Below are 14,552 nucleotides of genomic sequence, written 5' to 3' on the forward strand. Positions count from 1 at the left end.
GAGAAATCGTAGTTAAGGGTCTTATTTGAATTAGGCCGAAAATATGATGAAAATAGCACTATTTTTACCTTTAATAGTTATTATTATCATTATTATTATAGAACAATGATTGTCAAGGTATTATTTTATGCAGATGAACTTCAAATTAAAAACCATGGGGAAGAAAATTTGAGTCTTTCATTCATCATTGTGCATTATTTTTTCATAAGATATTGGCCCACAATTTCATTAAAAAAGTAGAAAGTATGTTAAACTTTTGTATATATATTATTTGAAAACAAAATACACATTGATTTTATGGATCTCATGATCCTCACGAGTATAACTGCCCTTTTTTTTAATCTCTCTTATCCCCTCTCTCTCTCTCTCTCTCTCTCTCTCTCTCTCTCTCTCTCCTCCCTACACACTTTTTCTTATAAAACGACCTACCTTCCAAAGCACATCCCTCTTCTCCTCAAACACCCACATTTCCAAACATGGTAGAACCATACACGCATTTATCCATGGCTTACTTCCATGACCACTTCCTCCTCTCAAACCCATCTCTTCCTTCTCCTTATCTTCCTCTTTTACCTCCCAAGTCTATCAATAACTACCCATCCCCACCATCCTCACCTCCCATGTTGGAAGCTCTTCCACTTCTCAAAAATGAAAAAGATCTAGAAAAGAAGAACAACAAAGCAGTAAATTTCTTAATAAATGATGAAGCTGACCAGCAATTTGTGAACGATGTCGAGTCAGTGACTATGAAGCTTCACATAGGACTTCCAAGTCCTAATGCCGCAGATCTAATCTCAGCAACAGTATCATTAGCACAAGAAGAAGGAGAAAAGCAAGGAGAAGAGAGTGCAGTTGGGGAAGAGGCACAAGTTCTATTAGTAAGGTACCATGAATCTCTCATAGGGAAGCTTAACAAAGGACAATATTGGATTCCTACTCCTTCTCAGATACTACTTGGGCCAACACAGTTCTCCTGTCCTGTGTGCTTCAAGACATTCAATAGATACAATAACTTGCAGGTAAATCCAGTAATTAGAAATCATTAGTTTTTAACTTTCATACATCTATATTGGTCAGTTTGTATAGATTTTGACAATAGCTTGTTTGATGACTCTAACACCTCAATTTATATATACTTTAATTTTTTCAATCTTATATATGCGCTATGTTTTATATAAAAGAAGCTCCATACACTATATATATGCATAAGAATAAAGTTCTGCCCCAATGAAAAAAATTAACATTCGGAAAACGCCAATCACGCACAAAAATTAAAATAAAAAGCCACATATTCGTGTACTTGTAATTATTTATTAGGATGATTACATACAAAGCAACCGAAACATTACTATTTGCTAAAATCTAGCATCTAAGTGATGTTTTTGAAGATAAATTATTGAGGATTTGATAAGAATAAAAAATAGAGTTGGGATTTTATCAAAAAATTTTGATATTTGAGTGACTATTTGAAAAAATAGATGAAAGAAAGGTGTTAGATTTGTAAATAGCAATGTTTGGGGTTCTATTACATTGAAAATTTTCTTACAATTATTTCAGTCCAATGTATAACCCCATAGATCTTCTAATTTAGAGCTTTTTAGATTTTTTTTTTTTCTTAAGTTGCCATTATTATAAACTCGACCGAGTATTATAGATAGTGTAACAGTATCAAATTATATATTTAATAATTCCATGATTTACACAATAACTTCTAAATATTTATCTAGTTGGGACTCATATAATATTAATTTAAGATAAATTAAAATATTTCAATATGAGCAGGCATAAGAAATGGATTTAAACATTTTACTGCCTTTCAAACTCCTTGGGTCTGTGTTTGATCATCAATATCTATGGCTACAGTGGTGTTCTGAAAATGACCCTTAAATTGCTTTTGCAGTTTGTTTGGCACATTTAAGGTAAGCAATTTCCTCCTAGTATTTTGTACTCAGCACTTCCACACCACATGATGCCCTCTCTCTCTCTCTCTAGCTATTATGACTAATAAAAGTTGCAGTGAATATTCTTGTGATAATTGCTTTCTGTAGAGTGACCAGTAGAAGAAATAGCTAATGAAGAGTTCCATCTCATCATTTTCAATCAGGCCATCGGTTATTTTCAGCTAACTTGCCTGTCTGTGAAGGAAAAAATGCCTCCCTAAATTTACTGATTTAACAACTAAAACTTTGAATTTTATGAAATTTTTCTACGGGAAAGCAATTAATGGCTACATTATATTTTTTAAGAAAAATTTTTTATGGCTATTTTCTATTTTATTCTTTGTCTGAAAATTATAATTAAAATCTGGTCAAAGGTTTTGTTAGTAAATATAACTATATTAGTACGAAATGCAATTTTCACCGAACAAAACTATACTCTACTTATAAAACTGTACTTAAAACTCATCTTTCAAGTTTCTTACATCCATGGCTTATGGATCAATTAATATATATAGAAGTACTTCTACACCTCATATTACTATTGGTGCACATAAGTAATAGGCATAATAAACATTAAAAGCGGATTTGAAGGTTAACTTTATTTGGGGAGTTTATCATTAGTCATTTTCAGCTATTTACTTGGGTCAAACATTTTCAAATCATCTCAAACTAGTGAGCCTTCATCAGAACAAATTTGATATTAGGGCATCACCTCTTCTTTTTCTTTCATTTTAATTTGCTAATATAGTTTTTTGTTTAATTTTAAAGCAAAAAAAATGTGATTTTGTTAACAATATTGTTTCAAGTTTACACACAAAAAGGCTCAATCTAAATAAAGAAAATAATAAAATGGACTCATAAAAGGGAGCTTACTAAATAATAAATTGAACTCATAGAAGGCTCATTATTGTTTCCGCTCCACTCCGCTGGCTCGCTCCGTTCCGCTCCAACATCTGTCCTTTATCCGGTATATGAGTCATACCTAACAATAAGTCTATCAACGTTGCGTAAGACGTCGGCAAATGTAACTTTAACATGTTGTTTGTCACCCAAATTGTAGTTTTCCACAAAAACAATATCACTGCCCTTATATATAACATTCAATATAAATGTATAAATGTAGTATTTCTCATGTCTTCATATTTTACTAATTTACTTCACGAAAATAATCTAAAGATATGTATATATTTTTTGTTTTTGCCAAAAAATCAATTTGACAGATGCACATGTGGGGTCACGGCTCACAATACAGAACTGGCCGGCAATCCCTCCGTGGAATCCAACCCACAGCAATGCTGAAGCTTCCATGCTACTGCTGTTCTCCAGGCTGCAGGAACAACATTGACCATCCTCGAGCTAAGCCACTAAAGGACTTCAGAACTCTCCAAACACACTACAAAAGAAAACATGGCCTAAAGCCCTTCATGTGTCGCAAGTGCAGCAAGGCCTTTGCAGTCAGAGGTGATTGGAGAACCCATGAGAAGAACTGTGGGAAGCTATGGTACTGCATTTGTGGATCTGATTTCAAGCATAAGAGATCTCTTAAGGATCATGTCAAGGCATTTGGTTGCGACGGACATGCTGCTTGTGGGGTGCATTGTTTTGATGGGGATGAGGAGTTGGAAGAAGATATTAATTAAGAGATGCATGTGATTACATGTGTGAATTGGATATATTGTTGAATGTTAACAAATATGTGTAATTATTAGTAAACTATAGTTGTGTATGGATTCATAAAGCCTAGTTATCTCCACATGCACTGAGAATTTAACAGCCTTTCAGCCCAAGCAATTTGGCAACCAGGGACGTGCTGGCAAAGCAAATTGGTCAGCAGCTAGCTCCCCGTCTGTTATTTAACTTTATGTCTATGATGAATATTTTGAATTTCGCTTTTTTGTAAAAAAAATAATGGCTTTATGATTTATATATAATATTTGAGTTTTTTCTTTCTTGATAAATCGTTTTACACTGTTGAAGTGAAAAACCAATGTAGTAATTTCTTGTCCCTTAGTCAACTCAAGGCTGTTCTTAATGAGCCCCATTGTACTAAAATAGGTCGGATAAGGCTACGTTGGACAGGTCTAGCTAGCTTAAGGCCACCACCTAATTATCATAAATGAAATTGAGTTATGATTAGAATGAATAAAAATTTATTAGAATAAATTATTTAGAACACTAGTTAGCAGGCTGAGGTGCCTGATGGATCAAGGTTAATCCTAATTTTGTCAACAGACAAAGCTAAGTGTGGTGGGCTAGATTAGGATTAGATGGACATGATGGTAACAGAAAGATGTTAGAAGTCTGATGGGTTTTCTACTAATTTAATGATCATGGGCTTTAAGATAATTGACCTAGTTTGACTAGGTTTAACCAGAGTGGGCCATTGTTGTTGGGGTGGATCTATGACTAAATCATTAGGATATTTAGTTTGTCCATATTTGAGTTCAGATTTATCATCACTAAGTAAACCTAGGTTGATCACCTAAGTAACTCTTCAGGCTTTTTATTGGTCAATTAGGCTAAGGGATAATTTAAGAATATAATAGATATAGCCTATGAAAGTCTAAATTATTTGTGCTATAAAGCTGATTAAGTACACCTCAAACCCATCCATGGGTTATTGGGCAATTAATCTTAATTGGTCCTAGTGTCAACTGTGGGCCATATGGAGATAATTATAAGCCATAATGCCAACTGAGGGTTACGAATTACAAAATAATTATTCTCTATTTTTTTACTTTTCTTATTATAAAAATAGCTAAGAATTAACATAAATAACACTGAAATATGAACAGTGATAACCAATATAGTGACGAAGGTTAAAAGGAGACAGAGCATATGAGAGATTCAAAAGAGAGATTAAGAGAATATTCTTTTTAGAGTTACTCTATAATAAGATAAATAGAGAAGTGATGCAAAATTGCACATTAATCATAAATTTTTGGCGGACCTGGCTATGAAAAAATAGAAATTCAGCCGACTTAGCTCGTCCTAAGCCCACATTCAAAGCCCGTCCTAAGCCCACATTCAAAGCCCGAATAAGTCTGAGCAGTGCTAAGCATCATCCCCCCCCCCAAAAAGTGACATATATGTAGTTAAATAGAAATTGGAGTCCAATTGTTAGATATGTAATTAAATAGAAATTGATCAATGGTATGTATGTAAATACTTTATTTGTTTTATTTTACTCAACTCCTATGTATTTACATATTGATATGTTCTCTATTTAAAATCTTACATATTCCATGTGTATGTACTTGCAATTATTCATTTAAATGTATAAGAAAAAATTCGTGCACAAAAAATCAATTTAAAACTCTTGTCACATATCTTTTCAATTGTTCATATTACAAAAAAAAATTAGTATTTTAAATCAACAGCGTGATTCGAGAAAAAATATTAAAATTTTTATGAAGTATTTATTTTTTATAATAATAATAATAATAATATATTATATAATCAATTGATTAAAATTTTAAGCTTATATTCATTTTTTAAAAAAAAATAATAATTTAGATACTCGTTCAAGTTAAATTTAAGCAAAATTATCCCGACTTACTTTGTTTTCTAATTAAGGGAAATGAGAATAGTTTTGACATGAAAATTTATTTTTCTTTTAAGCCCCACAAGCGGCTTATGCCCATTTAATGGGCGAGCCTGACTATGAAATTATAAATAAAAATTGGGCATAAGCCCGGCCCGAGCCCGCTTTGACTTGTCAAAAAGCCCGACCCACCCCATGCCCAGGTCCAAATATAACGTCTAAATATAAAATAAAAGTGAATAAATAGAAACACCTCCTCCTCCTCTTTTTCCTCCTCCTCCTCCTCCTCCTCTTACATGGCACTCAGAGGTCACTTGTCATGGTGCACGCCATGTTGCAGGTGCAGCTGTACAATAGTGGCCTCGAGCCTCTCAACTCTCAGATGCTTGTCACGCAATTTAGTTTCAAATTTTGAATATAACTCCTCGGTGATTACAACCACACACATGTGTAAGTTCATCATCAATAGATGACGACGACCTCTAACCCTGACGTAAATGGAATTGCTCTGCTTAATAGACAAATTTCTGAGCACCCAAGTTATAGACCCTCTCATTCTTCTTCCCAACAGCCTTCCTCCAAATCTCAAAATACAAGTGATCAGGCTATGACCAACCGTTGCTACTACCAAGACCTACCAAGTTTTGACTCTTGGTCTCCCTCAAGCACTCATTGTCCTCCTCAAGAATAAAACTAAAGGATCTTGAGCATGTTACATAAGACTGTAAGTAAATTGGAGAAATAAAAATATTGTTTTATTTGCTTGGACCAGCTGAGATATGCCATTGGCCCATTATTGGCTCCACAGGTGTCGATGTGTCAGGGCATATAACTCGTCTGCAGTGGGACCTTGTCCAAGCTTTTGCCTCGCTTAACATGTAAAAAGAATAATTATCAAATAATTACATACATGAATTGCTGAGTATTGAAGAAATCTTACTAAATTTCTGTGGTGTTCGGCGTGCGAGACTAAACCTCCAATGTGTAATGAGGCACCCATGCCCCCACACTCGATTATCTGGTTATGTCAGGTAATCTCCTTCGTATTAACATACTTCGAAGTGGACAACAATCCAGATGACTCCACCCAGACAACTAGGCCTATCCCGTTAAGCAACTCATTCTTCTTCCAAATAACAGTAAACATTTCGCCCAAGTGATGCATGACACGTCTCTCAAAATTCTTGTGGATCTGATGATAATGCTCGGGAACCTGACAGAAGAGCCTCTATAAAAAAAAAAAATTGAAAATACAGGTTTCAATCTTAGATCTATGTCAGACTCATCAACATATGTCATCTAAGCTACTGTTGATGGTTTAGTTGACGTTCATCTTTTTTTTCATGTTTTGTCTTCTTTTGAATGTTTAGGATGTTTATAGTCAGTTGACCATAACATTTTCTAACTCTATAAAAGAAAAGAAGGTTCAAAAGGTGGATCCAAGGCTACCAAAACAGCTTATTTAATTTATAGCAACCCTGCAAGACAGTGTTAGCACAACCTAATAACATATAAAGTAAATAAAAAAACAACAATTTATCTTAGCGTCATAGCAAAACAGATTTAGAATGTTTTATCACAATTTAACGTAAGACAAATAAATGCATCTATTTAATTTGATTATTAATGATTTAATTATTTTATTTTAGGATAACCCGGTCAAGATGCCCATGACTTTCCGTCGTCATGGTTGTCAGTTTCCCTAATCTATTTAACCCATAGGTAATTAAACCTACTCCAACAAGAAGATTATTATCAACAATCATGGGTTGTATCGTCCAAGAGATCTTTGTAGACCCCAATCACAGAGTTAAAGTTTTGTTTGATGAGCTTTATTCATTATGGTTTCATTAAGTCTTGGTGTCCTTTTCAGATTTTAAGAGGTTGAAAATCTTATGTTGCTTAAGACTTCTTAGCCAATTTAATTTTTTTTTAATTTATATTATTTTATTTTGGGACAACCCGATCAAGATCTCATAGTTCCGTCCTCCCAGGTTTGTTAGAGTTTGTGGTTTGATTTGTCACAAGTGACGGGAAGGATTTTTGTTAGTAGTCATCGGTTGCTTTCTTCAAAGTTCCTTCATAAATCGGGGCTTGTTTTATAGTTAAAGTTTTAGTTTTAGTGACTTTTACTATGTGATTTTTATGACACGTCGAACCACATGACGAGGACCAAGAGCACCAGTTTGTGTCTTGTACTTGTACCTTAATTTTGAATTTATACTAATGTATAGAATTATAATCGGACATGTATATGCGGAATCAGCCCGCTTTTACTGTTTTCCTTGGAGATGTTGTCGACCTAACGACACTGACCCATTCTTATATTTTGTTTGGTTTGCCTTGACTTTTGTTTTATAACAGCTTTATTTTCACATTTCTTTCTATTTACTATTTATCTGGGATTGATCACGAAAAATAATCTAGGCTTATAAAGGACTTTAAAATTCTAAAGTTTTTACAAAATCTTAATAATAAAATACTAAGATTAATTAAAATTTAAGGTTAAAATATTTTGAATATTTCAAAACCTGCACTTTACTTTTTTGCATGACCTCCGAGTTGGTTATAAAATGGGCTGCATGCATGGACATATCACCCATCATGATTAATAGGGTCTTCATGACATAGAATTGTAGTAGACAACTACATTATATGCATATATTGGAGAATTCCCCGCTCTTCTCCATACCTACCTTGGTCAAGCATAAATGTTTACCTAAAATGTTGTCTAGTACGACTACGGTGTTTGAGACATTCCTGACCCAAAGGGGGTATAAATCCTTTGTGCGAAAAGTTTCAAGCTTTATAATTGAACCCCATTGTCTCTTATTTTTAGCTTCAGCTCTGTCATTTCTCTTGACAAGCGTAAGCCTCATCACTTTGAACTTTACCTTTATAAAGTCATAGGAACTAGAGTTCTTTCCTTTGACTTTAGAGCTGCCGAGACTTCCTTGGACGACACAATTCACGGGCCCTAATTGTACATTATTAAGTCATAAAGATTGTACTGTAATCAGAATCTTGAATTTTCAGAAAGGCCAAAAGAGGTTATGATTCAATGGATTGTATGTGATCTAATCAAATATAAGTGTTACATTAGATGAGGACTATATCTCAATAGTATATAATAATAATAATATTTAGGACTTTTGAGTTCTCATAAAAGAGTAACTCAAAAATGTCACTTGTTAAAATAAAAAGACACATATCTTGGAGACTAGGGAAGACAAAGCTTATAACCTCCATATTATTAGAGGGAGATTGTCTAAGCTTGACTCATAATAACCTACACGGTATGTGTCTTAAGGAGAAATATTGATAGTGCGGGTTTTATTATTCCAAAATAATTAAGGGAAAATATTTTAGGTAAAGTTTATATCATCACTATGGGCCTTCCAAAATCCAATGTAATAATGAACATACATGGGACTATTTTCATACTCATTGTGAATATGCTAATAAAAACTCACTGTCCAACGATAAGTCCAATAAAAGTAGGAATCTCATAAGACTTCATCTAAGTGAACCTTATATATATGAAAGAGGAATATGTTAACACATTGATGAAAATGGATCCAATGATCTCACCATATTAGTGGGACGTTCAAACATGCGTATGAGGGCTATTGTGCAATGATTTAAGTTTTAGTAAGCAATGTGATCTAAGCTCTATATACAAAAATAAGGTCATGTAATTATTTTTGTTCTTTTTCACTCTTTTATTTTAAGGAGTCGTCTGCTTGTCTATTTAAAACCGTCGTGTTATTCCATTATTTGAGTAAATCTCACTCTAAGATAAAATGAATGATATGAAGAAGAGAGAAATTGAAAGAAGGGATATATGATGGACAATTGACAAAAAAGAGAAGGAATGTGGAGAACTTTCATAAAGTGAGCTTGAAGTAGATAGCCCCAAAACATATATTTGAAACTAGATCGGATTGAAAATACCTTGTAGACATATGCTAGAAGAGGACCATACGAAAGTAATCCACAACCAAAGAATGAAGTATAAATGCTTGTTCTGGGGTCAAGGGTAGCTCCCAAATGAATGTATCCTTTGCTTAATTACATCTTGGGGGATACCCAAGAAAACTCTCTATAAGAAAGGACCTGCTTACATAATTTAATGAAATTCGATTATTTTGGAAACCAGTGGATGTAAATTATCTCAAGAGAAAATTTTGATGTTTTTGACATTTATATCTTGCCATAGGACAGAGAATGAATCACAGTAACCACTACAGGTGGTGGTGCCTAGGCATGCGATGCCCATAAGACGATATCAATGTTTTGTCAAAGGAATTGATAGGTCTTCAAAAAGTTGTCAATAAGAAGGAAAAAATCCTCTAAAAAGGTAGAGGTAGTTGGGTCAGGATACAAAGATCCATCATCCCAAACTATATATACCTTAAGTCTACCGGTTGTGATGGCAGTTGACTCAACACAACCAGAGGCTTCCCAGTGATATAAGGTCACCAAATAAGTCATAGCTTCTCTTTTTATCCTTATACTTATGGGTTGTTTACATAATTGCTTTTGTTTTATGTGAGATTAGAATATCTTCTTTTTCTAAAGTATCCTCATGTGAGGTTAGGCATTTTTTTATTTAAAAATTGAGCCTCTTTTGAACAGAAAAGTTTACTTGAATCTTAATTTTATAATTTCATGTAAACTCTTATATGACTATATGTAGTCTTATCTAAAATTTATATAATTTCTTACACTTATTATTAAGTTGAACATATGTACACTTAGAGCCTTAGGGACCCATTGATCCTTCCTTTAGATAAAATATTAATTCATTAGTTTTCATCATTGCCTCCAATATATACATATTAGTGGATAATATGTTCTTAGAAAAAAAACACAATTCACATAATTATAACATATATCTACTAAATTTGAAGAGAATTAGCCAATCTACATTTTAAAAGAGTAGAGATTAATCCATTAAAAATCATGAACCATATACACATCTGACTCAAATCCACTTGAGAAAGAGTAAAGCTGACAAGTTAACTGGGCTAGAATCACCATCACATCATTCAACCAAATTCATTATGGGCTCGTTCACCAAGTTTGATGGAAGTATTTTGCCGGCTAAGTGATACACCTAAAATATATTGTGTTTTTAGAAACATTTTTATATCTATTTTTGAGATATTGCGCTTTAATGGAAAGTATTTGTGTGTTTTTCTTTCAGGTACAAGTAAAAAGGTGAAAAATGCTAAAAGGAGTGAAAAATGATCAAATTTGGAGCAAAATGGTGAAAACTGTGCTAAAGTGTTTTGGTGCCTAAGCGTCAGATCCGACGCTTAAGCACCGCTGAAACAGAGAATGTCGCGCCTAAGCGCAGAGACAATTATTTGGTGGTTTTCTTCATTTGGCCAAATTTTGAAGACATTTGAGGCACCAATTGGCTAAAGAGGGTGGTTACTACCACTAGGAACGAAAATTTTATTAAAAGACTTGTGAAAGAAGGAATCCCTTGGAGAATATATCGAATTTGGACACATTTTGAAGAGTTTCCAAGGCACCTCTTGGGAAATTATAAAAGAAGGAAGTTGAGACATTTGTGTGTGGTGCTTGAAGAGGGAGAGAGTGTTGAGTCTTGAGAAGAAGATCGTGGAGAATCTTGTGGAGAGATTCAGGCACCACAAAATTTATTTTATCCTTTTTTTAGTTTTATTATAAGAGTCAAGAGTGTTGTAAAAGAGAAGATATCCAAAGGAAATTCAAGAGTTTGGTGGAGGATTTGAGATAAGTTTTTATCTTTGTTTTTAAACTACTTTTGGTTTTAATCAAGACTTCTTGTTGGTATGACATTGATATGACATTGATTTCTACTTTGTGGTTTTATTTTCTCCATGAATTCTTAGTAGTTTTCTTTATATTTCTACTTAAAATGATAAGTACTTAAGGTTTGGATGGAAGTTGTGGAAAGTATTTATCTTTAATGTTGGAAGAAGTTGTGATGATTTAAATCTATGTACTCCATTTATTCTTTATTTGGCCTATCCAGATAATAAAATTTGTTGTGAGAACATGTAAGAACCAGGTTGGTATTGTCTCAGTCAACAATTAGAAATAATCACACGAGATTAATCACTAGAAATAATCACACGAGATTGTATGAATGAGAATGTAATTCATATGATTTAGTGCAAATAAATAAGGAAATAATCTTTGAAGGGTGTTGAGTTAATGAACTTTAGAGTGGCAGGCTAAAGCCCCCAGCTTAATTTATTATTTTTGCTTCTGATACGAGATGTTAGCCCCCAGGTGGAGGGAATCGAGGGAACTCTAGAGTGAGAGCTGGTATATTCTCTGCCTAGCCGGTCTTCAGAACTATTCAAACTTTAAATTAGTCAATGTTCTTTATAGCATCTCTAGTCAGGGTAAAGAATATTATTGCTCATATTTGGCACAACACAATTTGCATACTTCCACAACATAATTCTTATACTTATTACTGATTCATGATAAGGAGAAAGATATTTTCATATCAAGTGTTTTTCTTTTACATAAACTCAAACTATCTTTAGAAATTTTACTATTTTGTCAAAATATTAAAAATACCAAAAAAATTTGAATCTTACTTATTGAGAAAATATATATAGTTTAAGTAATTGTCTTTTTAAAAATGGAAAGTTTGTGCATATTACATATTTCTCTGTGGGTTCGATATTCAGGTCGTAATCAAAAAGTCTTATATTACTTGATAACGATATGTATACTTGCGTAGTATCCATATATATAAATTAAAAAGTTAAATTCTTATTTTCTCCAGGATCAATTTTTTGGTTTTGTTGTAAAGTAAGATATCATAAGTGAAAAAGATCATCAAATTCATTGTTATACTGTTGCATATAGACAATCGGGATCACTAAGCCAAAACACGGCCTTTTCTGGCTAGGATCAAGGTTTTTTATCCACTAACAACAAGGAGAGCTCATACAATGGTCCCCCAAAAGAATCACATTATAGCTCCAAGAATATTTCACCTTCTTCAAACTTTTCTTCCATGGGCTATTTAGGCCAAATGGGCTAACTATGATCTTGAATTCACTTTGATTTATTAAGAGAGTTATTCAACAAGACAACCCTCTTGCCTGAGCTAGTATCAATGTAGTAGCCTTCTAGCACTTTTTTATTTTTTTTTACATATATGTATTGCATGCACTATAGATTTTCTTATAACACTTGGGATCTCATAATCTAACTTATAAATAGGAGATCTTGGGTAAGGCCAACTCAATTTTTCATACTTCTCCTCTGTACTCTGTAGCATTTCAAGTCATTCATTAGTTGATTTAACTTCCTATTTTATTAATTTTTTTCGTCTTTCTAATTTCATCATATAAAGTTGAGTTTTGATGCGACTCACGAACAATGTGATTATGCAAAGTACATATAATATAATAACATGTGTTATCAACCCTATGTATTAGTATATAATCATTGACTCGCCAACTCACATAATTGCATGACTTCAACTTTGTGTATAGAGTATAGATCACATGTATAACTAAAACATCAAGTATGTATGTTGGGAAGTCCTTCATAATAGTTTAAATTGTTAGATCTATTTTGGTCAACATCTTAGCTTGCCCACATATGTATATAAAAGTATACATAATATTTACTTCAAAACTCACTCAAATGGAGTCTAATGAAATTCTCATCTTGAGGATTTAATATCAATTTTTAAGTTTTCCTCATCTTCTATAGTTAGAGTGTGAGCCCTTTTTATGGGCAATTTTAACTGAGCAAAATAATATTCTTGTGTTTGTCCTTATTACATAATCCTTGTTGCATAAATAAATATAGTAGGTTATTTGTGTAGCTAAATTAGCATAGTGATCAGGTCTTTTGATTTTAACCAGAAGTCTTGAGTTCAAGGTTTGTGCGTGGGTTAAAAAAAATCTTGGATCTTGTTTGTGCGGTTTCTGTCTTTATTTTTATTTTTATTTTGAAAATATGTTTTTAATTTATTTTTTTCGTTCTTTAATTTTCTTGATAAAATAAGTTAGCTTACTTTTAAAAACAATTAAAATATCTAAATAGTATTTTTGAGTATTTTGTTAAACAATTAAAAATATTATAACATACCAAATATATTTTATTTCAATTAAAAATATAAACAAAATAAAAAATATATATTAAAAACAAGAATTAAAAGGATCTCAAAGATTACCTTTAAACAAAGTTTATATTAAATTTATTTAGGGTCATTTATGATCACTTTTGTTTGTTATTTTTAATTTTTTCATTTTTATTTTATTTTAATTATGTTTTATTTCGAAAGCATATATGTTTGACATATCTAATTAAAATATTTTTAGTTTTTAAAACACTAAAAATATTAAATAATCATTTTGAATGTTAAAAACATGTTATTTTTTTTTACACACAACGATTAAAAATATTAAAAAAAACACACTATGCAAACATATTTTTAAAAATAAAAGAAAATAATAAAAAAAAGAATAAAATTGATCCCAAACAAATCCTTAGGGGTCATTTAGGATCAAAACTTTTTCCCCATTTTATTATCATTATTTTAATTTTTTTTTATATTTTAAGTTGAAACAAAACATATTTATTTGACTAAGTATGATTATTGTTAAAAAATATTTAAAAGATCTAAAAATTATTTTGAATGTTTTAAAAAAAAAAATTAATTTATTTTTCAAAATAAATTATAAAAATATATTTAAAAACACACATATATTTTTAAAATAAAAATCAAAATCAAAACAAAAAAATAACCTAAACAAACTCTTAAATAAATATTCAAATATAAACTTAAAATACTTAAATAAATATTAATCCACTGGAATTCAAGTCATTTACCGCATAAAAATAATCTATAAGAGCTAATCGAGCCAATAAAAACAGAATGACACATTCAAGAAAATCAGGTCGGTTTTAGTTGGAAACCACCACGTGCTCCCCAGGAGGAGATTGCCAGAAATAAGCGGTTCAATTCGTGTCGATTTAGGTTAGACCCATTCTCTCCCGAGTCAGCCAGCGCAAAGATAATACTTTCAACGGCTGAT

The 14,552-nt window shown here is 32.1% G+C and overlaps 1 protein-coding gene across 1 annotated transcript; it reads left to right on the forward strand.

The window, feature by feature from the left end:
- Positions 1-375: 375 nt before the first annotated feature.
- Positions 376-3,827, forward strand: LOC110038398 (zinc finger protein WIP2-like). Its single transcript, XM_020743231.1, has 2 exons — positions 376-1,019; positions 3,161-3,827. Exons 1-2 carry the CDS (start codon positions 477-479, stop codon positions 3,578-3,580), a joined length of 963 nt encoding a protein of 320 aa, XP_020598890.1. The 5' UTR covers positions 376-476; the 3' UTR covers positions 3,581-3,827.
- The last annotated feature ends 10,725 nt before the right edge of the window (positions 3,828-14,552 follow it).

The sequence above is a fragment of the Phalaenopsis equestris genome, unplaced genomic scaffold (genome assembly GCF_001263595.1).
Source record: "Phalaenopsis equestris unplaced genomic scaffold, ASM126359v1 Scaffold232764, whole genome shotgun sequence".
NCBI lineage: Eukaryota > Viridiplantae > Streptophyta > Magnoliopsida > Asparagales > Orchidaceae > Phalaenopsis > Phalaenopsis equestris.

What these genes read in the sequence shown, in the direction of transcription:
- LOC110038398 (XM_020743231.1), top strand. Translation starts at nt 477, where the DNA reads ATGGTAGAACCATACACGCATTTATCCATGGCTTACTTCCATGACCAC. An exon ending in ATAGATACAATAACTTGCAG is followed by an intron (nt 1,020 to 3,160) that starts GTAAATCCAGTA and finishes TCAATTTGACAG; the next exon opens with ATGCACATGTGGGGTCACGG.